Source organism: Zingiber officinale, chromosome 1A, assembly GCF_018446385.1.
Source record: "Zingiber officinale cultivar Zhangliang chromosome 1A, Zo_v1.1, whole genome shotgun sequence".
In the NCBI taxonomy this organism is placed as follows: domain Eukaryota; kingdom Viridiplantae; phylum Streptophyta; class Magnoliopsida; order Zingiberales; family Zingiberaceae; genus Zingiber; species Zingiber officinale.
In genome coordinates, this window is record NC_055987.1 from 8,234,772 (window position 1) to 8,261,515 (window position 26,744).

The window sequence follows — 26,744 nt, forward strand, 5'->3', positions numbered from 1 at the left end:
TTATTTGTGAATATTGTTCAGGAATATTAATGAGTTAAATATGTATTTGAGTTTTTTTTTTATTTATTATACCATCCGGAATTGATTTTAAATTTTAATATATATATATTATATACCATGTGAGCACATATAATATTTTTAGTTTTAATTTTTTTTTAACTACATTATAATTTAGTCTCTAAATGCTAAATACAAAATCTAATTGGTTTAACTTGAGAGTTAAATAAAAATAAAAAAATTGCTTATTTAAGGTGTCTGGATCAATTCTTAACGTCCAGCAATATATATACTTGGACTAGAACAAGCGGATTTGCAGGAGCTAATGATGATTATTGCTTACAATTCTTTTTATGGCTATTTCATGAAAAGTACTTATTTATCATTTTAAATTCAAGCCAAACCATTTATTTTCGAAGCGGTTCCTCTTGAAATTCTTTTACTACTGTCATACATTCTGCATCCAGGCACTTTATTGGTAGTTCCTTCATCTTGCAATTGGTAGAAACAAATTCAAACTAAAGTTTATTTCCTGAGAAGGCCAAATTTAAAATCTTACCTCTTGAGCAATACACAGCATAAATTCACAACGAACAACTCTAAAAGGCGTGTATATTATCGAATTGGAGCAAAACAACAAATTAACAAATGGATTTACATTTTTTTAATTAATTAAGCAATGCCTATCAAACCCTTTGGTAAAAAAACATAGACAGAATGAGCATGTGTCAACGACAAAGTTCGATGCATAACTCATCTATCTGAATCTCAGTTGCATTAGGGAGGACGAAGCTTTGTGTTATTTGGGATCCTTCACATTTTAAGTTCAAAGAGATCCCATCTTGAGATGACTGCAAATAACCATAAATTGATGAGTTTTAGATTATAATTGATTGCATTCAACTTTTTTTTTAATCTTAGTATCTTCGTTAGGCAATTTTTTCTACAAAGTCAAAAAGGAAAAAAAAAAAATCCAATAAGATTGAGTGAGATATGAAACTGTCGTTAGCATGATTAAATATAGAGGGGGAAAATTACAGAAATCATACCAAGCAAGAAATGGTTGTTTCCGTACAACTCGACATTCGTGTGGGCACGCAATGTATATAATGGCACCAAGAACAATATTCATTTGCATCAATCCCACGAAACAACATCACAAGGCCTAATGTGAACCTGCATGATTCATTTATTAACTCTGCAGATCTTGATAGACGCAACAGTTCAATTGAGAAAAAAAGCCACAAGAACTACAAATTGCCAAGCAATGGATAGTGTGGGAAGGACAAAGAGGACCTAGAGTTAGGTGCATTAGTATGCTGTGGGACAAATACTTTCTAATACAATAAAATGGATGCGCACATGTGTCTTTGAATTGGATTTCATGAATCCCAATTTAACTGAAAATTGAGTAAGAATGTTTTCAAAGATGTAAAAAGCACATATACGTCTATAATTTACTGGATGATCAATAAGTCTAAGTGGATCGGTGGCAGAGGTACGTGATAGATTACTGAAAGTAGGAGGTCTTATTTCCTAGGGCTCAACTCTCCTCTTTCCCTCCTGTCAATGTATATCATTATGGCTTCTATGCTGCCTTACATTCATATTACATTCTCAGAGTATATGGATTCTCTTCCAGCTTTAAGTCTTAGTTGGAGAGATACCCTCACTTCTGTATCCCTGGTCTCTAATTTTCCAACCATAGCTTCAAGTTGAACCTCTAACGTTGGCAGGGATGGCGCACATGTTGATATGTTAGAATGGTCTAAACTGCAAGAGCTCCTTGTAGTATGTTAGGAATAGCCTCTCAAAATTCATCCAAAGCTTGAACTAGTCATGAAAAATTAGGCAAAAGCCTTCAAAGTGACAATTTGGTGGAGTGATCTGCAGTGTCTCTGTGAGCAATAAAATCCTTGTGGACATTATACAACTCTATTTCTAATGGCAATTGGTTAGCTGAATTGTGTATGGCTATAGTCATATTGATCCATCTTTGACTTCAGAAAAAGCGCTCATTATAATGCTAATGATGAAGTAACTACATGTCAATCAGTTCAATGAGGCTAGGTAAAGGTGGAAGCTTGAATCAGATGGCAAGTTCAATGAGGCTACGTAAAGGTGCAGCAGTGCTATCCTTACAATAATTCGTTAAAAAATTAAAAAAAAAATAAAGAATGGTAACCTAATAAATAAATGGCATGTTCAGACCTGGAGCAGCTGAACAGGGTGGCAGCTAAAATTTGGTTTCAGGTCGCTACATCCTTATGCATATGTAAGAAGATGTCTACTGTATCCTTGTTCAAGGCTGCTGCTTGTGGTCTGGAGGGCCCAATTATTTGTGTGTGTGTGTGTGTGTGTGTATAGATAAACCTAAAACCTATTTGGTCCACTAATCGTTTTCTAAAAAAATGTCATGTCGCATGAAGATTTTTTAGTTCTATAGGTGTCGAACTCAAAATGTAATAACCAAATGTTAACAGGTACATCCATCAAATCTATGAGTCAAACTTTGCAATAAGTGGATCCTTTAAGTGAAATTATCATTATTGAGTAGCTGATGTGGAGTTCCAATGTGGTTTCTAACTGGATTCTTGAGACTGGTTAAATGTCCAATCACCCTCAAAAGTAATAGAAAAAGGAGTTAATCATTTTGGGTCATCACTGCAAGTGGATTATCATTACGTTGGAACATCTAAATGTACTTCAACACACATCAGGAGGTACTTGAGTCTTCCGAGAAGGAGAGAACCTACTTAACCTCATAATGTTTAATAAAAGGTAACCCAATGAGATTTGGAATTCCAAACTTTTATGGGCAGCTCACAACATAACCTTGTTACTTTGTTTCAAAGCAACAACAGGCTAAGGTAATCATTTTGTCTTCATGCAACTACCGCACTTGCACCTACAGCTACAATCAGAGTTCAACTAGAAACTGCCAGATTGGACATCAACTGCTCAACGATGACGAGCAAATTAAATTGTAAACAACCCATTTAATTCAAAGATCTAACCAACAGAAGCTTCTGTGGAATGCACCCGCTAAGAATCACCTACCTAGTCGGCCACTATATCCCAACTATGGCTCTTATAGATACTTCAGCTCTCTTTTTGACAACAAATTTTCTTCCAAGTCCAAACTATCATTTATTCTCCTGCGTGAATATTCTACTGAATCAATCGCTATATTAAGACTCCATTGGGCACATGGCTTGCATTTTGCCATTTTTGGCTGTCAAGAATTCTGAACCCAAGCTAAAATACTAGGGTTCCATTTGCTCGAAGGTTGATATAACCAGATTCAAAATGCTACTACTTCATCCCATTTCACTTTGAGTCAAATTGGAAGCTCATATTGAGAAGTAACAATAACTGATAAAAACCAATAATTACCAACTGATAAACTACTGAAAACAATAGTTCAATACTAAATTAAGGAAAACACTAATTATACTAAAAGATCGTCCTAGTTTTCTCTATTTTAACCTTAATTTTTAATTATGTATGGTAAATAATCAATAGTAAGTCATAACTTTATTGCTTACCCAAATATTAGAAGCATGGTAGCAAAAATCCACAATACATACTGATAAGCAGTATACTTGGATTTCAATTTAGTTGCAATATATCCATGTGGAACCTTCTTTTTGTTGACCCAGCCAAATTGGGGTCGAATTAAGAGCACAAATCCAAGAAAAAATCCAGATATAAATCCACCAATATGAGCAAAATTGTCCACATGTGGGAGGATTCCAACAGCCAAGTTAAGTACAATAATCACCACAAGAGTGAACAATGCTGTTAACTGAAAAAGAAAATCAGAATTTTTAAAATAAGCTAGGACAGTATAGGTACCCAGACAATATTACCAGCAGAACTTATTTTAATTAAATACTAAATCTCTGAGATTACCTTATTTGTGTAGATTGTCCAATTGGTTAATAGTTCAGAAAGCATGGCACCCAGCAAACCAAACAGTGCACCAGAGGCACCTACAGAGACATTTGATTTGAGGAAGAGAGCAGATAACAAACTTCCACCAAATCCTGACAAAATGTATAGCACACCAATTTTTGCTGCACAGAAAGAAGAAAAAATTGAGATTCATATCCAACATTCTGTAGCAGATTATAGGTCTAAGAAATTGGTCCCAAACTCAATAGAGGATGAAGAAACATTTGACAATGATATAAAAGCATAAGCAACTAAAAATGAAGGAGATCGGGTTCTGTGTGAGATTTCTTCTGATATCCTCTACTAAGCTACAATGGAATAATGTTTTATGCAAAAAATCAAGATTCACCATCATTTGGTAGACTATTATTGGCCTATTAGAAAGAAAATACAAAATGCTAGTAGGTTACTTCGTACCAAATCCGAATTCTTGCTCAAGTCGTATTCCTATTAAGATAAGGCTCAACATATTAGCAAGCACATGAACAAGTCCAGCGTGTAGCCAAATGCATACAAGTAGGCGCCATCCTTGGTGCTCCTGGACCACTTTCTGCACATCTAAAGCCCCCATCTTCTTCAACCTGATAATTTCAAGTTTATTAAATATGTTAAAAAGAAGTATGAAATAACAAGCATTCATTTGTTTTCAACTAGGCACATTATGGTAAAAAGAAGTAAATAATTCATAATTGGCAACTATTTTAACCCATTTCAGCAAATAATTAAAAGTTAAAATATTGAACGCTTCTTCACTTATTTCTTGGTTGAAGAGGCTTTAGGAGTTGCTGTCTAGCAGATGTATCTACAAACAAAAGGTGCAAACTAAAATTAAGACGAGAATACTAGAGAATAAATGGAACTAATATGAGAATGTTCCCCTGCTAAAATCTACTAGCCATCCATATATTGCAGTCATTCAAAACAAATTACAAGGATCTCAAATGAGAAGCACAAGTATGACCTTTGCTAAACAATAACATCAGGACTAGAACTGGATTAAAACTAAAAAACCAATTGCCAGAATGCTTCAAATGTAGGAAATTGGATAGTCAAAATGATTTTACATTTTGAAAAAGGCATAACTATTGAATGTTAGTTTGTAGCAGTTTAAAATAAATAGATAATTTCTCATTCACATTATGAAGGAGTAACAACTTCATGCACAAAAGAAAAGAACCTTAAAGAGTTGAGGAACCAAGACAACATTAGTGACCTGATTTCATGTTATAGACTAGAATGTACTTCCAATCAGGATTAATTCACATTTCTGAGAATCATAAGTCACCATGTACTGTCAAAAAATTGCAATTCGAAATAGCTCAAAAGGTCAATCTTTTATCCTATTTTCCAAGATTAAGCAGGCAACAAATGCGACAAAAACTAACAATATGAAAATATAACGTAATTTATACAACTTAAGAAGGAGAAGAGGGCAACCTACGTGAAGGACGATGGCCCCAACAAGGGATTCTCCTTAATGGATTGAAAGGCGAACCTGCCGAGAAATAAGCCAACACAAAGCCCGGGGGTATTCTCGGGACAGTCGTTCACGTACATTATGACACCGAACACGGCGATGTTAGCCAGGACGATAGTCGGCGCCAACCAGGGAGTCCACCGCCGAAATGGCAGGCTGTCGGCCGGGAGCGAGCGACGCTGATCTGACAGCTGCGGCGGAGGGACCGGCGAAGAGGCCCAGCTGTGCTCGAAGTCCCCTGGCCGCATCTGGATCTTAACCTCGAACTGCGACGCGGCGGGCTCTTTCCCCATGCCCCTCCCGCAGGATTGGAAATATCAACGATACTGTCTAACAAATCCAGCAAACAAAAACAAAATTAAAAAGCAAACATCGATAAATCGAGGGATCAAAGGGAGGACGAGGAGATCGAGAGCAAGGAATGAGGGATTACTTGCCGCATCGCAATTTGAAGATGAGGCAATACCAAGGACAGCACGGAGGGAAAAGGGAAAAAACACGACGATGCCAGTTATTAGAATTCGTTTCTTGATTCCTACACCGCGCAAAACTTGGCTTTTCTCGTTTGCGGTGGAAACGCTCGGTATACCCGCACTTTGCGCAAATGTATTTATTATTATTATTATTTAAATAATAATAATAATAATAATAAGGACACTAGTAAACCTTGACTCGCTTACCTTAATTTTTTTTAAAAATGTTTTAAATAATATCCCATCGTGATCTTAAACTTACTATATATATATATTATTTATTAATTTAATAAAATTGTGGATTCAACGGTTCAACCGCTCAGCCGTGATCGGGTCAATATTTTTCTATTATTTTCTTTTCGCGACGGGTTGGTGATCCGTGTCGCCCCGGTCCGTACTTCTGCACTTTACGCTGGAGCCGCAAAGCCAACCTGCCAACCTCGTAACGTATCACCGCCAGGTCCCACCCGGTGACGCACGCCGCTGTCTCCACGTTGTCCCACCAATGTCCTCACGCCACCTCGGACATTATTTCGTCATCCGGCATGCCTTTTTCTGGAAGCTTTGGCTTGCCCATGTCCCTCTCACTTGATCCCCTCCCCGGAGTCTCTCAGATCCCGATCTGCCGTCTCTCTTCCACTCTAGAGCACCACGCCTCCGCCGTCTCTTCTCCCCCACCCATTATCCTAACCCTAAATCATGGAGTCGCCCTTCGTGTCGGGGCCTTCCGGCCCGAGGCCGGGCTCCTCCCCCTCCGCCAACCCCAACGTTGTCGCCGTCGCCGCCGCCACCGCCGCCGCCGCCCAGTTCGCAGGGCCACTGATGCCTTTTACAGCACCGAGCGCCTCCGTGCCGCGACCGTTTTCCGCTCCTCCCCCAGCGTCCTCCCACCGGGGGCCTCCTCCAGCCTTAGCGTCTCGACCGCCGCCATCGGCGGCTTTTGCGGCTGCGATCGCGGACAGTAACGGGCATTCGTTTGACAACCTGGATGCGCCTCGGATTTCCCAAACCACTCCGGCGCAGCGAACTCCGCCAGAGAACGCCCCGACGTTGGCCACGGCGCCTCCTTCTGTCGTCCTTCCTCGTGTTCATTCGATTGGAAGGAGCACGAATGCAGCTGCCGCGCCTGTGTCTGCGCCGTTGTCGCTTCCGTTTGCTAGGCCACAGACTTTGCAGACGCCCTTATCTGGGCCGCGGCCGACGCAGCCACCTTTTGCTAGACCGCCACCATCGCAGCGACCCATTTCCGTACCGCCGACCTCGCAGCCCCCTCTTTCCCGGCCATCTATTCCTCAACAGCCTGCCGCAGGACCGCCAACCTCACAGTCATTTGGAGGATCGTCGAGTTTGCAGCCCTTCAGTGCGTCGTCGACCTTGCAGCCGCCCTTAGCTGGAATCCCGCCTTCACAGCCCACCTTTGCCCGGTCGACCGTGCAGCCGCCTTTAGCTGGAATCCTGCCTTCACAACTCACCTTAGTCGGGCCGACAGCATCACAACCAACCTTCGCCGGATCATCAACCTCGCAACCACTTGGTAGGCCACCGATCCCACAGCCGTACATGGGAATCCCAACCTCTCAGCCATATGCTGGAAGGCCTTCTTCGCCACTGTATGAAGGTCCATTACCTACACGGCCATTCTCAGGGCCTCCGACCACAGGTGCTCCTTTTGAGGCGCCAGCTTGGTCATCACAACCACAGGAGGTTGGTGAATTTGATTTCTGAATAAATAAGTTATCCGCCTACAAATACATTAGCAGGAAGTTATTTTGTTTCTTTCTCTTACTGGTCATAAGCATCAATTTAACTTGATGCTCTTCCTTCTATGTCGTTTTGGTTAGCACCATGCAATTTTGTGGTTCGCAGTCGGTAGCAATATGTACTGAATTAATAGAATAAGAGTTGATGCCATGATAATCCTTAAATTTGGTGTTAGATGGCTGCTTCCGTGCCTGGTTTTGGTCAAACACCTCCTAGAATGTTCAGCATGCCACCTCGTGCACCAGGCCAAACTCTACCTTCTGTTCCTTCTGCTATGGGGCACTTATCTCTTGCAGGCTCACGAGTATCAATGTCACAAAAGATCAATCCTAACCAAGTTCCACGACCCCTGCCTAGTTCATCAATCATATACTATGAGACTCGACAAGGAAATCAAGCAAACTTTCCTCCGGTAGACACTCATCTGCTATCTTTACTTGTAAAGCATATGTCTACTTTTGTCTTATTCTCCTTACATCTGCTTACTAGATCTCCTATCTTCGTTAATGCATTTCCTCAAATGATTTCTGACTTTTCTGATTGTAGCCTGCCAATAGCAATTTTATTGCTAATGACACTGGTAATTGCAGTCCTCGTTTAATGAGGTGCACCATGAACAAGGTATGGTTTCTAGACATATTCTTTATGCAGGTTGCTCAGAATAAGTTCCTTTAAGCTTAACCAAGCTCATTATTTGATAGATACCATGCACGGGAGATCTTCTATCTACATCTAGCATGCCTTTAGCTTTACTAGTTCAACCATTGGCACTACTGCATCCATCTGAGGAGCCTATTGAAGTAACGTATCTCTCTTTTTTGGTCACGATGAGCATTTGTTGGTTATTACTAATGCAGCAACTACAAGTTGTAGCCTTGACATTACCATCATCTCTTGCAAAACTTAATCAATCAAGAACCAACCATTTATACAATAGAAGTTCCATGGTTCATTGTAAACTTGTGCTAAAAGCTCGAGCAGTTAGCAAAGCTACTAATTCATATAATGGGCCACCACATTGTCCATATAGGGGATTAATGGACGTGAAGCATTTCTGTTTCAACAAGATCAAAGTAGACTCATAAGATGAATAATATATGAGAATGAATGCATAACAAAGTAACTGTACACAAACATACTTTGACAAATTATATGATCTACTAATCATTAGTTCCATCTGTCAATACCATGATGTGAATGCAAACCCCCAATACTAATGAAGTAGAATCCACCTTGCTCTTCCAGGAATGGTATCCACACCTATTGAGGGCATGACACTAACAAAGACTGATCCACAATCATCTTTGTCAACTTGTTAATCCCATCGTTAGAGGAATTAAAACAAGTTTCAGGTTCAAAGACATGGAGACATTCCTTGATAACTGTTGTTGCATCCCATCAACGAAAAAATCCTGACCATCAACAACTACCAAACTTGGAGGGAAAATGAGTATAAGAAAAGTACTTCAACACTTAGAAGATAAGAACACTGCTGGATACTGCCATTGCTGATATAGTTGCAACTGATCAGTTTTTGTAAGGGAACAGGAAGAAATAAGGAATGGGTGAAGTATCACAAAACTGCTACAATAAAATGACTTGTAATTAGTGTCACCATTTGCTAAGTATGGACTTTGACATTGTTTTCCTTCAGATTTATAGTTAGACCATGAGCCGTAGGATCACCATGAGGTTGCTCCCTAAAACAACCTCTTCACTGTAGACTTCCTCCATGATATTATATTACCATCAGGCATTGATCATTTACTCTTTCATTAGCATTTGATTGTAAAGGCATTAAAAACAGGAAGAAACTCATAACTAAACTATATATCTTATTATCTAATAAATTACAGAAATATATATTTATAGTTATATGTTTACAAGAGATAAAGATAAGCTAGAGATAAAATAGGAAGATAAGCTAGCGATAAAATAGGAGATAAAATAGGAAGATAAGCTAGAGATAAAATATGAGATCACATAGGAAGATAAGATAAGATATTCTACACTCCCCCTCAAGCTGGATGGTATATGTTATACATCCCAAGCTTGTCTATTAACCGGTCAAACATAGGCTTAAAGAGAGCCTTTGTAAGATTGTCTGCAACTGTGATAGGTACATAGGAAATTTCAATAATGCCTTCATCAATTTTCTTAATGAAATGTAGGTCAATCTCAACATGCTTCGTTTTCTCATGATGGACATGGTTGTGTGAAATTGAGATCGTAGCTTTGTTGTCACACCAAATAATTATGGAACTTTGCTTCGGTATGTGTAGTTCTTCAAGGAGTTGTTTCAGCCAAAGGGCTTCACATATACCAAGAGTAGTGGAACAAAGCTCGGCCTCGTCACTACTTCTTGCTACAATAGACTACTTCTTACTTCGCCAAGTGACCAGATTTTCGAACACAAAAGAACAATAAAATGAAGTGGATCTCCGATCATTCGGACACCTTGCCCAATTAGCATCAACAAATACTTCAACATTTCTTGTGACATTCTTTCTTAACATCAACCCTCTACCAAGAGTTCCCTTTAGATACTTTAAAATTATGTTTGTAGCATTCAAGTGACATTGATACGGTGAGTGCATAAATTGACTAATACAGGTCTAGTGTGTGCAAGATAAATCAATCTACTAGCAAGTCATTAAAATATGCCTCGGTCTACTGGTGAATCTTCTGAATGAGTCTCAAGTTTTACATTTGGATCCATCGGTGTATCAACGGGTTTACATCCCATTAACCTGGTGTCTCTTAGTAAGTCGAGAATATATTTTCGTTGTGAGATGAATATTCCTTCCATGCTTTGAGCAACTTCCATTCTAAGGAAAAATCTAAGTTTTCCAAGATCCTTCATTTTAAATGTTGTTGCAAGATGTTTCTTTATCCTTTCCATCTCTTCAAGGTTATTACTGGTGATTATAATGTCATCTTCATAAACAATCAGTATGACAATCTTATCCTTTACTCTATGGTGAAATAGAGTATGGTCGGTGTGAGCTTGCTTGTAACCAAGTTGCTGAACCGTCTTGGCAAACCTGTCAAACCAAGCCTTAGGGGATTACTTTAGACAGTAGAGAGTCTTCTTTAGACATCAAACTGAGGCTTCTTTATTCTTGTTGAACTCAGATCCATGTACACCTCTTCTGCTAGATCATCGTTGAAAAAGACATTCTTGACGTCTAGTTGGTGAAGTGGCCAATCTAAGTTTGTTGCAAGAGATAGCAATACCCGAATAGTGTTGATATTTGCCACAACAGCAAAACTCTCTTGGTAGTCAATTCCATAAATTTGAGTGTACCCCTTGGCCACGAGACGGGCTTTGTATCTTTCAATCGAACCATTGCTTTTGCACTTAATCGTGAAGACCCCACCTGCAGCCAACCGGGTTCTTTCCTATTGGTCGATTGACTATGTCCCATGTATCGTTGTTTTCCAAAGCTTTGATCTCTTCATAGACTATTGTACACCAATATTTGTGTTTAAGAGCCTCGTCAATATTAGCTAGTATTGCTGTTTCTGAGAGATTTATTACCAAAGCACGCATATGTCTAGATAAATGAGAGTATCCTAAAAAATTTGAGATAGGATGTTGAGTACACATACGAGTACCTTTACAAAGTGTGATTGACATATCCAATTGTGGCAGCTTAGTATCATCAGGACCAAAACTTAAGCCAGGAGTGAGGCGATGGAGATATCAAATCAGACTTGGTTTCTATGTGCTTACTTCTGTTGTAGTACTAGTGTGATACGGGAAGATATTTGAGGTGATTATGGATTTTCGTGACTTGGAATTTCTAGATTTGCAGAAGGAGGGTAATCTTGAATTTCTGAATTTTGAATTTTTGGGTCTTGTGGAAGTAAGATAGATTCCTTATTTTATCGAGTTAAGATCTCCCCTGAGCTCGATTAGGAGGTGAATTTGTTTCCCAAAAATATTCTCAATTAGTTAGAGAAATATGTGATAGGGACAAATTTTTAATCAGAGACTCCCTTGGTAGAAGGCTTTGAATAAAAGGATTGATGTTTAAAAAAGGTGATGTCTCTAGAGATAAAATGTTTTCTCTTTGAAGGAGAATAACATCTATAACCTTTTTTAGTGGAAGAGTACCCAACAAAAACGAACTTGTGACTTTTAGGATCTAACTTAGACCTAATTTGATTATCAGTATTCTAAATGGCTGTTGAGGCGGCCGCCTAAGCGGGAGGCGGGCATCAACTGCACCGCCTTAGGCTGAGGCGGTGCTTTAGGCAGTAACTCACGTTTTTCCACCACCGCCATGCTTGGAGTCGCCACTATTGCCGTTTCTCCACTGCGATACGTCCGGATGCATGTCTTGGGCCCGACGACGAGTTTGGATGGGTTACGCAAGCCTGGACGCGGTGTCCGGGCCCTGCAACGCATTCGGACTCATCGCGACCCATCGCTCGAGCTCGGCAACGGACCCGGAGGCGTCCCACGAACCCGGCGATAGGCTTCGACATTGCTCGGACCCAATGACACGTCCGAACTCATTGCACGGTCTTTGTGATGTGTCAAACTTGTCGCCCGACTGAAACAGAGTACGCGGGTAAATTGTAAGTTAGGATTTAATTAAATTATTTTATGTTAAGAATTTTAATCAACTCCTAACTATGATTGAGATAATTTAAATAGAATTAATTAAAACCTAATAAAATTATCCTATTAATTTAATATATATAATTATTTTTAAATATTTAGATCAAATATTTAATTTTAAATTAATATAATTGATTAAAAGTAAATATTATAAAGAATAATGATTATTTATAATATTATGTATAAAAAAAGTAAAAAAATTCAACCGCCTAGGCGGCCGAGGCAGTAGGCGGTCACTGCCGCCATTTACAACACTGTTGATTATGAATATGAACGAAAATCGAGCATCCAAATATACGTAAAGGAAGATCAGAAAATATATGAGATTTTGGAAACCATTCTTAAAGAGTGGAAATTGGGGTTTTAAATTTTAACACCCTAGATCGTAACCGATTTATCAAATAGCAAGCAGTTAAAATAGCATCCCAAAAATATTTATTTAGATTGCTAGTAAAAAGTAGTATACGAGCAACTTCTAGAAGATGATGATGTTTTCTTTCAGATACACCATTTTGTTGTGGTGTATTGACATATGAGCTTTGATGAATAATAACCCTTTTTGAAGAAAAATCATTTAGTGAGGAATTAATAAATTTGGTTCCATTATTAGTTCGAAGAATTTGGATACGAGAGTTAAATTACGTGAGAATCATGTTATAAAATTACTCAAATATATGAACAACTTTTAGATTTTTCATGTAAAAGAAATATCCAACAAATCTGAGAATGGTCATTAATGAAGGAAATAAGCCACCTTTTATTTGAAATTGAAGAAATACGTGAAGGACCCCATAGGTCACTATGAACAGGGGAAAAAAATTTCGAAGCATGATATGAATGAATTGAAAAAGGAACCCTAGTGTGTTTAGCTAATTGATAGATTTCACACACAAAGTGATCTGAAGGAAGAAACAATGAAGGAAATAAGCGATGCATATAAGAGAAGCTAGGATGGCCAAGGCGATGATGGAGTAACTTTATTTGGTGGTGGCGGTGAGAAGAGACCAAACTACGAACAACTTAACAACAGGAATTTTCAGAGTTAGCACATAGAAAGTAGTGCAATCCAGCCACTTCAGCAGCACACCCAATCGTCTTTCCTGAGTTCCAATCCTAAAAAACACATGAGTTTTGGAAAAAATTAGCCACAATATCTGAACCCCGAGTTAGTTTGCTAATTGAGAGTAAGTTATATGACAACTTGGGAACAAATAAAATTTTATGCAGCAAAAGATTAAGACTAAGAGTCACAGTTCCAATTCCCGCTACTAGTAAATCAGATCTATCAGCCAAAGTAACAGTACGAGTACTAGAATATCGACTGTATGAAGAAAAAATAGTGCGAGTACCTGACATATGCTCAGAAGAACCAAAATCAATAATCCAAGACTCACCCGATGTGGCTGACTCATTCATAGTAGAGGAGGAAATACCATGAGTCATCAAGGATATAAAGGATGAGAACATTTGACCAATCTGAATGAGTTGGGCCTGGGTGAAGGTCAAAGATGATAAGATGCTGCATCGGATTTGGCTGCAACCGGAGGCATGGATCTGTCAAAGTCGTGGTGGTGTTGTTCTTCACGACGGACCTCTAAAAAAATAGAATCAAGACTCGGGAGCAGTTTAATGCTTAGGATGCTACCATGAACATAATCGAGAATAGGATTGAGTCCGGTCAAAAAATCATAGGTCCGTTCTTTTGCAAGTAATTTGCGATAGATTTCGTTGTTGGTAGTGACAGTCTAGGCTAACTGAGTAAAGAGATCAAGTTCCTACTAGAGTTTGGTTAGAGAATTGAAATATTGAGTGACTGTACAGTCATCTTGACGTAGATTTCTGAAACGATGTCGCAGATCGAACATTTGTGAAGAGTCCTCTAAATTTGAATAGGCTACGTTGACTGCGTCCCATATTGCTTTCGCCGTCGAATAGAGGAAATAAATCTCAGCTATGGTGTCGTCCATCAAGAGTAGGAGCCATGCCATTACCATGGAGTTCTGGATGTCCCAATTAGCAAAGGAAGGGTTGGTTGAAGATGACTTGGGAATAGAACCATCAAGATAGCTGAAACGTCCCTTCCCTCGTTGAACGGATCTGGACCATTGAAGATAATTCCGGCCAAAGAGCTTAAAGCTAGTGACTTGAAGGGTAAAGAATTATCAAAATTAGTGGGAGTAATTATGGGGTTTGATTGGCCAATGTCCTAAGACACATCGGAATCATTCATCCTGCTCACTTCTAAAAATTGAGTTTCCTCAAAAAATATTTTTTATTGCTCTGATACCATTAAAGAGCAATAAGTTGTTGCTTTGTTACCAAAAGGTCACGGGTTCGAATCCTAGAAATAGCCTCTTGTAAAAAGTAGGGTAAGGCTACGTACAATGGATCCTTCCCGGGGACCTCGCATAGCGGGAGCTTCGTGCACTGGGCTGCCTTTTTTTTATATCATTAAAGAACTAAAAATAGGAAGAAACTCAGAACTAAACTATATATCTTATTATCTAATGAATTACAAGACATATATTTATAGTTATATGTTTACAAGAGATAAAGATAAGCTAGCGATAAAATAGGAAGATAAGATAAGATATTCTACAGACTACTTTCTAGTATGTTTTTAAATATAAGCGAGATGATTGAAATGGAGGAAAGCATCAGGTATTTTTTTGTGATCGTAAAGTACCTTTAAAACTTAAAGGAAAGTTTTACAAATATGACGGTTAGACCTGATATGTTATATGGAGTTGAATGTTAAGTTATGATGTGAGCACATGAGCGGAAGATGAGCATTGCAGAGATGAGGATGTTAAGGTGGATGTGCGAACATTCAAGGATGGACAAGAAAAAGAAATGAAAATATTAGAGAGAAAGTCGGGGTTGCACCTATTGAGGGAAAACTCCGGGAGACACATTTAAGATGGTACAGATATGCATTTAGACGACCAATAATGTTCCAATTAGATGATGTGAAACTATGACAAATGTTCATATCAAATGAGGAAAAACAAGACCTAAAAAGACTTAACAATAAAATAAGATAAAATTCCAATGGCGTAGAATGATCCATATAGCCAACCCCACCTAATGGGATAAGGCTTGATTGTTGTTGTTTCTCATCTTGATGTAACATTTGGTGTCTATGATGAAATGTTGGATTGTGGCTATTGATTCGCATATGTACTATTGTCAATCTAAATATATTATTTGTCATGAACAAAAGGTTGATGCTTAGCCTTATTTTTGTAATTGAAATGTTTAACATACAAGCTTAAATTGACTATCTTTCATTCATACACAAGTTAAAATGATTATTGTCATGATTAAATTGATTTTTAGCCTTATTTGTCATGATTATTTAAATTGACTATCTTAATTGTTATTAATCTGCTATGTTTTCTCATAGATGTAGCTTGTACCATCTACCCTCTTCTTATGCCTTTTCTTTGGAGAAATATAGATTGTGGACTTTGGTGAAAATGGGCCTATCCGGTGTTCGGGGTGCGGGGGTTACATAAACCCTTTTTTTAAATTTATTGACCATGGGGAAAAGTTCATCTGCAACTTATGTGGTAAGTTTTAACATTTGGCTATGACACATAACTCTAGTCTATTTCTTTGGGTTTTGCTTTTTCATTTCCATTTATATAGAAGTTATGCAACTCAATCTTCTTACTGAGAATGTGCTCATCAATTTTACTCTTAGGAGGTTTCTGAAGCATTGACTACTTGCAGTACACCTTCATTAATTTTTTTTTGAGGTTTCTAACTTCTAGATATGGATATCTTTTAGGTTCTACCAATGTCACGCCACAGGACTACTATTCTAATCTTGGGCAAAATGGAAGGAGACACAATGCTGACAAAAGGCCTGAACTGTGTAGAGGAACAGTTGAATTTGTTGCTACTAGGCAATATATGGTGAGTCTCTTTTGGCTGTCTCTGATCTAATTCTAGATTTCTTAGTGCTCATTTAACTATTGACAAAGGTGCAAATGCAAATAGAATAATTTAATGAAAAGATAATTCCTGTGAAATAAGTATTATTCCACAAAGGTTGTTCTCTGGTGCACCATTTTGGATATCCGGTAAATATATTCTTTGCTTGCATCCGAACGATTGACTAACACAATGTTAGTAGATTGTGATTTAAGTAGGTTGAAACACTTTTTATATCTTGTGTAAGTGAAATCTTCTCTAAGCCATATGATTTAGTTCCTTGGAAGAGGAGTCTTGATGAGTTCCACAGTGGTGAATTAGCTCATCATTGATTGAGGGATAGGGACATTTCCTCCATGCACTGTTTAACCTCTATTACCTCTCTGATGCACTTTTTTTCCTTCTTATTTATTTAATTTCTCTTTTGAAAAAAAATAATACACAACCCTTCTCAGTTAGGCTTTTTATCCACCAGCATCACCACAACAACATTCACAAAATGACAAGAATTCTAGTGGTTTTCAACCTCCTTTATCTGGAAGAACTTAATCTCACAATCTTAATTAGCAAGAATGGACATAAACTTTGCATGGGAGGGAAAGCGAAAACGGAAGTGAATGAAAGAGAATGAAAGAATAAGAAAACCACGATTGAATGTAAATTCAGTTATGTTAATCCACAAAATCTTTTCCGAAAACATTAGTTCTCTTGTTTTGTTTCTCAATGAGAACCTTTGGGGAACAGTTCTTTTGTTGTCACACTTTTATTTTTGTAAGAAATTCTAGTCTTCATGGGTGTCAATCACAAGATAAAAGAATGATCATTTCAAACTCAATGCTCATTAAGCTATCATATGGTCTTTTGAGTTATGCTAATTTCTGTATTATCACCTTGTGTCAGGTCCGTGATCCCATGCCTGCTGTCTTTTTCTTCCTTGTTGATGTTTCAGTGAATGCTGTACAAACAGGTGCAACTGCTGCAGCTTGTAGTGCAATTAGTCAGTCTCTTGCTGATCTTCCTGTAAGTTTCTTCTTTTCTGCTGTTTATTTGTGGAGCCTCAATTAGCTCTTAGCTGCATTATTGCAACACACACCCAGTGAGGAAATACAAAGAATATATCCAAGTAGCAAGCAGATAAACTAATGTTATATTTGCATGGGCATGTTTATTTATGCACCTTAGATATTTGTTTCCAACAGAATGTTAATTGGCCAGATTTGGACAGTAACTTAATTATTTAACTGCATGTGACTATACCAATATGTTTTCTTGGTTCATATCATCTGCTTCACCAGAAGGCATACTCATCTGAGCCCAAATTGACATTAGAGTGTTGGTACAAGTATTTATCCATGCACATGAGCACATGAGCAAGTTTAGGATAGAATATTGGGATATAGTGTGTCCTGGAGCATGAAGCTTCTTGGTATGCTCATAAAGTTAATTAGAATCTCCTTATTCCTGCATGTAAATAACTTGACACTTAAAGAACCCTCCTCTAACCTACTCTTTCCCATATTTAATTTTTTTAACTTGATCATTTGCCATTTAGTTTAGATGGTTGAAATTTATACTGTTTTTCTTAACTAGTTGGGTATTTCAATTGTCTCCTGCATTAAAAAGACATCTTTTTTGCAGGATGGCCCTCGAACAATGGTTGGTATTGCCACTTTTGATTGCACTGTTCATTTCTACAATTTAACGAGATCCTCACAACAGGTATTCAACTAAAGTATCATGTTGTCAAGCATTTGATCAATGTGTTTCTCAGCTAAGAGTCAAAGCTTTTTAATTCTTAATGCCTGTGCATATCTTACCTAAAGTACTTGTATTCAAATTAAATTATTTGAATATTAAGTTTAAAACATAAAATTAATATGCAAAATTTGACAAGTTTGAAAACAAAGAAGAGTTATCTTGAAGAGGAGATATTGATTATCTTATTTAATCAATATCAAACATAAGAAATACAATCGAACTGAAATATATAGCATTGTAGTTTTTATTTCTGAACTGCTTAGATGAGATAACTAAACCACCAACTATTTGACTCACAATTGATGCAACATACTTAAATTCAAGCCTACTTATCTAAGCTTATAAGCTTTTTTATTAGTCCACAACTCATAATGTGGTACTACACTAGAGTATCACTACCATAATCTATGCTTTAGACTTGACATCCCTTCAAGACCCAAAGTCAAACTCACTGCTCGAATTCTTCCCTAGTAGGTGGCATGTGAAGCTCTATGGTGGTTACACCATCACACATGCCTTTTTGAATGCCACAATGTGTCTATAATTAAGTCTGTTTAATGCTAGTTGTCATGACTCGCTTAAATAAAACAACTAACCTAATAACTTGTTAAGCCGAACCACTAACCCAAATCCTTAAGCCTAAATTATTAGTAGATGACACCTCTAAGTTTATAACACTTTATTAGCTCACCATATGTAGTACTAAAATATGGTGCCACTATTTGAGTCTCGCCATAAATTAACTATATATGCTCATTAGAGAACAACTCTTTATACCATTTTAGGATGAGGTTTAGCTGATCACAACAGATTCTCAAATATTTTGTTAATCATCAAAATGACCCAATGTTTTCTCAGTACTTAATCTATAGATGTTACATTTGGATTACAAAGTGCATAAAAATATAGAAGAATATTTCTATTCAAATAAAAGTCCAAGACTGTTTTTTGTACTTTTGAATACTTTTGTTTGAGGATTTGTCTAGTTTATCTATATTTTATATTGCATGTAAGCTTTTTCAAGAAATGTTAGTGTACTTGATGACTTTTTCTTTATTCACTCCACCATGCATTTCTGACATAAGATAATTTGATGAGTAATCTATGCATTAGTCTTCAAGACTAACAGTGATCTGCATATTGCATTACAGCCTCTAATGCTCATTGTTCCCGACATAGATGATGTTTATACACCTCTCCACATGGATATAATTGTGCAGCTTACTGAGGTTAGTTGTCTTTGCCCTTTTGTTAAGATTACAAAGATGTAAATAACCACCCTTTTGTCTTTTTACTTAAAATCTTTCATGTTTCTGAGATTTCAGTGCCGCCAAAGTTTAGAACAGTTGCTAGAGAACATTCCAGGGATGTTTGGCAGCAACAAAATTGCTGGATCTGCATTTGGTGCCGCTATCAAGGTGATAATTATGTACTAGTATAAAAGTAGTGGTATCTCATTTTCTTTTCCTTTCTTGAATTGGGAACTATGAGTACACTACAAAAATTTTTTATTTCTTAAGAACTATTTTCTGCACTAAATCAGTCAAGAATTTGAGGGTCCTTGCAGCGATGAATTAAGGGTAATTTCATTTGTTTGCAGGCTGGGTTTCTGGCTCTGAAACCAACAGGGGGAAAGCTACTTGTATTTCAATCAGGTAACCAGCAAAACTCTTGAGAACTATAATCCCAACCAATCAAAGTAGCAGTCCTTTACTCCTTTACACACACGATCAACCTCTATGTACTAGCATATCTGAGATTGACACCAAATTATATGATTATAATGATAAATACTAGTCAATAATTAATCATATTAACATGCTTTTAAATCCCTGATCCTAATACCGGTGTAGAATTTTGGCTCTCATTTCAATTGTTTGTTTGATTATGTTTCTGCAGTAGAGGAACCATGAGTGTAGGTTTGGCTGCTCTTTTTTTAGATCCACATTGAAGTGAGGCCAGATGGAAGTTTTGAGGTGCAGGTAGAATCAACATGAGAGCATTCCTTGTTGTAGGTGGACTTGAATTGGTTTATTGAAGAACAATTTTTTTTCTGCATCAAGAATTGTCACACTCAATGACAGTGTTGTGTACATACTACATACTATGTGATATATTTCTTCATATCCTTTTCTTGTTCAAATTGGGATTCTACCTAACTCATCTAAATGTCAACAATTCTAGGTTATTGATGAATCATAAGCTCATATAAGGCATAGATTGAAGAATGGATCATCCCCATTGATTCCTTATGGAAAACAACTTTTTGTAGTGCCAAAATTGTTGAGAACATTGTAAACTGTACTCAGCTCATATTACTTGAATAGGCACAAGTTCAAGTCAACTGTCCACAAACTAAATTAATTTCTTGTGTTCCTTCTACCTAATTCATATAGGATCCTTTAGTTTTGCTGATATGATACTTGTATTGTGCAAGAATTTTACTTTTCTTCATTTTGCAGTCCTGCCATCAGTTGGTATCGGGTCTCTTTCTTCCAGAGAAGCTGAAGGAAGAACCAATGTCCCTGCTAGTGACAAGGTATGGGCACCCTTTGTATCCTTTGTTTCCCTGTCAAGATGATTTCTCGTTGTTAGTGTCATGCAACTTGTTTGGGAAGTGGTAGAATTATTTAGCAGAAACAAAAATAATTTGTTCAGTAAAAACAATTCCGCTCAATATTTGAATTTTGACAATGATTAATACCTTTTTATTAAGTGATGTGTGCCTTCATTTTTGTATTTGCTTGACACTGTTGTTGATGGTTTTTATTTATTTTCTCCAGTTAAGTTGCCAATATATAACAATGCCCCTGTGATGACTTTTGTATATAACTTCTTGAAGTTTGTATGAGTTTTCTGCTACTTGATTTGACATATAATATATAGTCAATGATTAGGTGTCAATTGAGGTTTTTGAAAATGTCTTATCTATAATTTTTCAATCTGATATCATGTGATTCCAGAAGGCTCATAAGTTGCTTCAGCCAGCAGACAAGACACTTAAAACCATGGCCATAGAGTTTGCTGAGCACCAGGCAAGTCACTTGGGTTCTTTCTTGTGTGTTATCCATCAATAAAGTGGAAAGTAAGTTTTTTGTCGTTCTTCAGGTGTGTGTGGATATATTTGTCACTACCCAGACTTTTGTTGACATTGCTTCCATTTCTATTATTCCAAGAACTACAGGAGGGCAGGTATTGCTTTTATCCTAATGCTATAATAGGAACTGGCTCACAAATTATACTAATGCAAATTGCTTTACACTAGAAGTTCTCAAATACAGCTCCAGTTAATATTAGTTAACCTAAATTCCTTATTAGAATCTCTCATATAATAGACAGTTGTTTTATCATTGCCCAGATGCACGATGAATTGATGGTTTATATTTAAAGAAATTCAAATGCTATCATAACTTTACTATCTTAGAGAAGTTAGATTTAGTCCAGCAGATGATAAGATGAGTAAGTAACAAAGGTTAAGATAGAATGAACAAGTTCAAAGATGAGCAGTATCTAGTCATACAAGATGAAAGCATTGGAACTCAAAGGTCTTAAGGGATTTAAGGAAGCCATATACGGATATAACTAATAATATACCTTCACATAGAGTTCAATAGAAAGATAAAGTCCATATAACTGGCCCCATATATAGATGGGGCTACATTATTTAATGATAATGATTTCTTTGGTCTCCCTACTGTAATCAGTGTGGTGATTGTATAACCAACTATTGCACTACATTATCTTTATTGGATTTTTTTATTATTCTTAGCAGATCCTGATTTTGAGTTTGATTTTATCTATAATGTTTTTGACTCAGTGGTAGTAGTCTCCTTTAAATACAAATCATAAAATCTACATTTCAAAGACAACTAATAAGAACTCTACCAAGGCAGAGAAAGTATCTTCTATTTTTCAGAAAATGGTCTTATATAAAATGCTTCAACTTCAACCTTCACTGGCATTGCTTTCAGAAAGAATCTTTTGCATCAAAACCTTCTGTCATTAATTTTATTGTTACAATTTGTGCATATTACATGATTTTCAGGCAGTAGGGTTATAGATTTACAGCTGCTGTTGTTCCTTTGTTATTAGGCATCAGCACATTGCAATGTTCAATGGTCATGAGTACTTTCTTTTTGCAAAATAATAAACTATTTACCTTGAGAAACCTTGTTCCTTGATGCTGGAGCTTGTGTCTCAATTTTCACTTGCATTGTTGCAGGTCTATTATTATTATCCATTTTCTGCTCTTTCCGATCCGGGTAAACTCTACAATGATCTTAAATGGAACATTAGTAGACCGCAAGGTTTTGAAGCAGTGATGCGTGTTAGATGTAGCCGGGTAAACTTGATTCTGCATTTAAAACTTCCTTACAACCTGTACCATGTTTGCTAGAAAATTTCCATAACCAGAACTATTGCCTAAATGTTTTATTTAATAGGGTCTTGAAGTTCAAGAATACTCTGGAAATTTTTGCAAAAGTGTTCCCAGTGATATTGATCTTCCTGGTGTAAGTAGCTACTTAATATTATCTTTCTAACTGATGTTAGCTAATTTATATTGTTTGATTACTTTAATAATTCTCCTAAAGCTACAACAACATCAAGTTAAATTCTGCTTTTGAGCATGATGATAAAGGTACTAGATTTGTTTCTAGAAACAATATGGTATGCACATGGAATAACTACTATTTCTTATGAAGAATGCATGTATAAAGCTCTGAACCATTTTGCAATAGTCTGTTGGACATTTATCTGTTCTATTCTTCTTTTTCATCAGTATTAACAAAACAGAAGAAGCTATAACTGCAATAGTTAAACCAGAGTTCCCAAAACATTGAAAAAAAAACTATAATGTTATAAATTTTTTATGCCCATATCAAATAACTGCATTAGATGTGTGCCCAACTATGTTACCACCACAATTCGTGCTTGTTAAGCATGCAGTTTTAAATGCCAAATTGATAGTGAGGAATCCTTCCATATTTTTGTCACATTGCAATTCAAGAATTGATAAGCTCTATGTTTGATAGCTAGACTTGGGTACGAGTGTCAAATATGTGTGTAGATCATTGTGTCTGATAAGACTATTGTTAGAAACTTTTATATGTAATCAAGGGTATCGAGTGTCCGCTCAAAAGTGTTGATATCCAACATGGGTATTGGAGGACCAGATGAAGGGTATAAATGTCAGAGTCCTATGTAGTGCACTTACTCTCTCACATCTGGGAAAAACAGAGGAAAAGTACCAACGCATTCTTATGAGACCTAGTGAAGATTATTGCATGGCAGTATGTAAGCAACTATGCAAGCTTTTCCTTGGGCTAACTTGCTGCATAGGCTCTCCAAAAGTTCTTGAAATCTCAGCATAACTGATGAATAAAATAGACAAAAATGTGTGGCGTGAATCATCTAGTTAGCTTTAACCTTAATGTCACTTCAAAGTTCAAACATATATGTAACTTGCAAACCGACCTTGATTGTGGTGCCATCAAGATGCACCTGGATGTTTGTGCTTACGCAATCAGTTTTTTACTCTCTTTTTTGACACCTTTGTGTGTCTATTGGATTCATGTAAAGGTTAATGTGATTTATCCTAACACCATTTCTGGTAGAATTCCAATATATATATATATAATTGGAGTATCTTATATTGACTATCTTAACGTTCCATGCATTAATTATTTTATTTCAGAGTATTTTTCATTCCTCTAATCAAGTCTTTCTTATCCAGATTGACAGTGACAAAACCATAATGGTCACATTTAAACATGAGGGCAAGCTCCAGGTGAATTCAGAATGTACATTTCAGGTTTGTGGTGGAACCTACATGAATACTGGGATTAATTAGTGTATCTCCCATGTCCTGACCTACTTTTGTTAATGATGTCCTGCTACTAAAGACATGATAACTTTGCAAGTCACATTTTTCCTTTGTCTAATATTTATAGTATCACTCGGTCATGCTATTTCTGCAGTGTGCACTTCTTTATACCACTGTGTATGGGCAACGAAGGATTCGAGTTATTAATCTCTCCCTTACTTGCACTGATAATATCAGCAGTTTGTGCCAATCCGCTGATTTGGATGCTCAATTTACTTGTTTGCTCAAGCAAGGTAAAGTTCTACTTCTACTATCTATTATCTTCACGAGTGCCTTCTGCTTACTGGAATTCTGCAATATAACATACTACAGTTTTGTTAATTCTGAAGCTTATAAGTGTATGTTTTTGCTTGTTTAGTTTTGAAAGTGCAAGTGTGCTGAATAAACTATAATATTTAATTCAGATTTAGCTAAATGTTTTGCATTTGTCTATGCTTGCAGCTGCAAGCAGCATCCCTATGAGCCCTCTTTCTCAAGTAAGGCAGCAAATCACTGATCTCTGTATCAACATCCTACATTCCCACAGAAAATATTGTGCAACAGTATCATCATTCAGACAATCTCCAGAGACCCTCGAACTATTGCCTCTATATACTCTAGGTATGTTTCTATGCATGACAAAGATTGGAGCATTTATTGTGTCATTGGTGTCATTGGTGTTCTTACTCTTTTCTACTTCAGCTTTGTCTAAAAGCGTTGGTTTGCGGAACGATGGAAGTGTCGATGATCGTTCATATTGGGTCAGCCGTGTTGCATCTCTTTCTGTACCATTAGCTATCCCATTAGTATATCCTAGGATGATATCACTTCATGATCTTGCTACCAAGGTCTGTATGGTTGGTTTCCATTTTTAATTTTTCCTCAAACAGACTATTGATATCCAATAATTAGCCTTGACTCATGATAATTCAAATGACGCAGGAAGAGAATGGGTCCCTTTTAGCATCTACTATTTTTCTCTCTAGTGAGCACATAAAAGATGATGGGATTTATCTTCTTGAAAATGGTGAAGATGGTTTAATTTATATCGGAAACATGGCCAACCAAGACACTCTTCAACAGCTATTTGGAGTTTCTTCTGTGGAAGGCCTTCCATCTCAGGTACCTTCATTTCTCTTGGATTTCTACTTATCATTGGCCTCTACTTCATTTTCCTTCTTGGCAATCTTCTTTCAATCAAGAATATTTGTGATGATTACTGATGCAACTAATACATATGCAAACTTGTCAATAATTTAATACCTGGCAAATTTTCCACTATTACAGCTCCAACAGTTCTAAACCATCAGTAGATTTAAGTTCTGTTAACCAGGCACATGTATAAGCAAACTTTAGGTTCTGTTATCCACTCACATGCATAAGCAAAACATCTTTATCTTGATCATGAGTGTTCATGGGCCTCAGAGTTCGTGAGTTGTGACGACACAAATCATGAGAATCCTAGCAGCGTTTTGGAACCAATTTTTGTGTAAAAGAATTTCAATTCTATACCATAAAAGAATTCTTAAGAATCATAATTTCAATTGTTATTTTGGATTTATGTTTGGAATCGAGTGAAAAAAATGAGAATTTGAATTCCATTTCCTTTTCCCTTTTGTTTAGAATCACAAGACTTGTTTATCTTAATATCTGAGGTTCCTTTGCTCATGTTTTTTTTGAAGGAATTCTCAAAGCAGATTTGACCAATTAGTATTTTCAATCTCTATTCTTTAGAAAATTGAATTCTATTCTTATTTCTTACTTTTCTTTGTCGAGTAAACCAGCAATCTGATACAATACCAAAACTAGAGTTATAATTTTATAGAACACCAAAAATAGGGTTGACTTGCTGGATATCCCTCTCTTTCACTTATCTATTAAATTTAAAACAACTTTGCAAGATGCAGCTTTAGCCGTGTGCAATTGTTAGCCATAGATTTTTTTAGACGTAGGCTAGTTACTGATGAGATGAGTTCTTTTATCAATGTAGCTTGCATTGCAACAATTTGACAATCCTCTGTCAAAGAAACTTAATGATGTACTTAATGAGATAAGACAACAAAGATGCTCGTATCTACGGTATGGCTGTTATTTGGCTTTTCTCATTCAGTAAAATAATAGTTCTATAGTTTTATAACAACAAAATTTTAAAATCCAATGCAGTTTGTGGGTTTGCAGAAAGGGAGCTCCTTCAGGTTAGTAAAAGTTTCAATCTCATAAATCAACATTTAGTTTGTTCAAGTATTTTGGCCTTTGTTGTTGTTTGCTTGCCACGGAACCTTTTTTGCTGCCGAAACAATCTGCCATCTTATTGTAGTATCACTTTTGGGCAGGCTTGCAATTCCTTTCATATATGGTTGACGACAAAACCCCTGGTGAACTCTCCTACGTTGAGTTCTATATGCACGTGCAGCAGCAAATCAAAACATTTTAATTTTGATCCGAATGTATGCTTATACAAAGACAATTTTGGTTATTGGCATTTTTTTGTTTTTCTGGCACCAAATTTACTGAGAGACAAGAACAAGAGGAGCATCAAATGTTTCTCGGTGCTCATGCTGAGTTCCGTCAGGTGAGTGGCCACAATTACTGATTCGAATGTTTTCAACTTAAATTCATGTACCATTTGATTTCAATGTCCATATACAGGACTATTATTTCAAAATAAGTCACCACAATGATAAAATTTTCCTTGCAATATTAGAGAATGGTTCATTCTATTTGACTAGTTTGGCTTGCTTGTTCAATCCAATCCATTTTTTTTCTCAGCTCTTCCCTTTTGAAGCTCACACAAACCTCTCAGTTCCTCTAGTTGCTTGGCCTGTCTGACTCGCTTGAGTCATTTTTGAATCATCCAATCTATTCTCGGCTTGCTTGATATTATTCTTT

The 26,744-nt window shown here is 36.9% G+C and overlaps 2 protein-coding genes across 6 annotated transcripts; one reads left to right on the top strand and one right to left on the bottom strand.

Annotated features, from left to right (window-relative positions):
* Positions 1 to 534: 534 nt before the first annotated feature.
* LOC122017048 (RHOMBOID-like protein 1) lies at positions 535 to 6,002 on the bottom strand. Of its 4 annotated transcripts, none has more exons than XM_042574528.1 (7): positions 5,865 to 6,002; positions 5,396 to 5,761; positions 4,372 to 4,535; positions 3,913 to 4,076; positions 3,546 to 3,805; positions 1,047 to 1,173; positions 535 to 848 (listed from the first exon to the last, which is right to left on the bottom strand). In XM_042574528.1, exons 2-7 carry the CDS (start codon positions 5,722 to 5,724, stop codon positions 726 to 728), a joined length of 1,167 nt encoding a protein of 388 aa, XP_042430462.1. In that variant the 5' UTR covers positions 5,725 to 5,761; positions 5,865 to 6,002; the 3' UTR covers positions 535 to 725. The 4 variants fall into 4 exon arrangements, 3 of the variants coding, with proteins under 3 accessions (XP_042430462.1, XP_042430470.1, XP_042430455.1); XM_042574536.1 differs by having other exon boundaries at positions 5,392 to 5,761; XM_042574521.1 differs by having other exon boundaries at positions 5,396 to 6,002.
* A 468-nt stretch (positions 6,003 to 6,470) lies between these two features.
* LOC122017071 (protein transport protein Sec24-like At4g32640) lies at positions 6,471 to 26,541 on the top strand. Of its 2 annotated transcripts, none has more exons than XM_042574550.1 (24): positions 6,471 to 7,608; positions 7,841 to 8,077; positions 8,212 to 8,286; positions 8,367 to 8,465; positions 15,756 to 15,867; positions 16,089 to 16,216; positions 17,135 to 17,254; positions 17,873 to 17,953; positions 19,144 to 19,221; positions 19,318 to 19,410; positions 19,593 to 19,647; positions 20,455 to 20,531; positions 20,956 to 21,027; positions 21,101 to 21,184; positions 22,215 to 22,334; positions 22,435 to 22,503; positions 23,727 to 23,804; positions 23,971 to 24,109; positions 24,318 to 24,476; positions 24,558 to 24,703; positions 24,798 to 24,977; positions 25,846 to 25,934; positions 26,019 to 26,050; positions 26,189 to 26,541. In XM_042574550.1, exons 1-24 carry the CDS (start codon positions 6,604 to 6,606, stop codon positions 26,287 to 26,289), a joined length of 3,429 nt encoding a protein of 1,142 aa, XP_042430484.1. In that variant the 5' UTR covers positions 6,471 to 6,603; the 3' UTR covers positions 26,290 to 26,541. The 2 variants fall into 2 exon arrangements, with proteins under 2 accessions (XP_042430484.1, XP_042430492.1); XM_042574558.1 differs by having other exon boundaries at positions 20,959 to 21,027.
* The last annotated feature ends 203 nt before the right edge of the window (positions 26,542 to 26,744 follow it).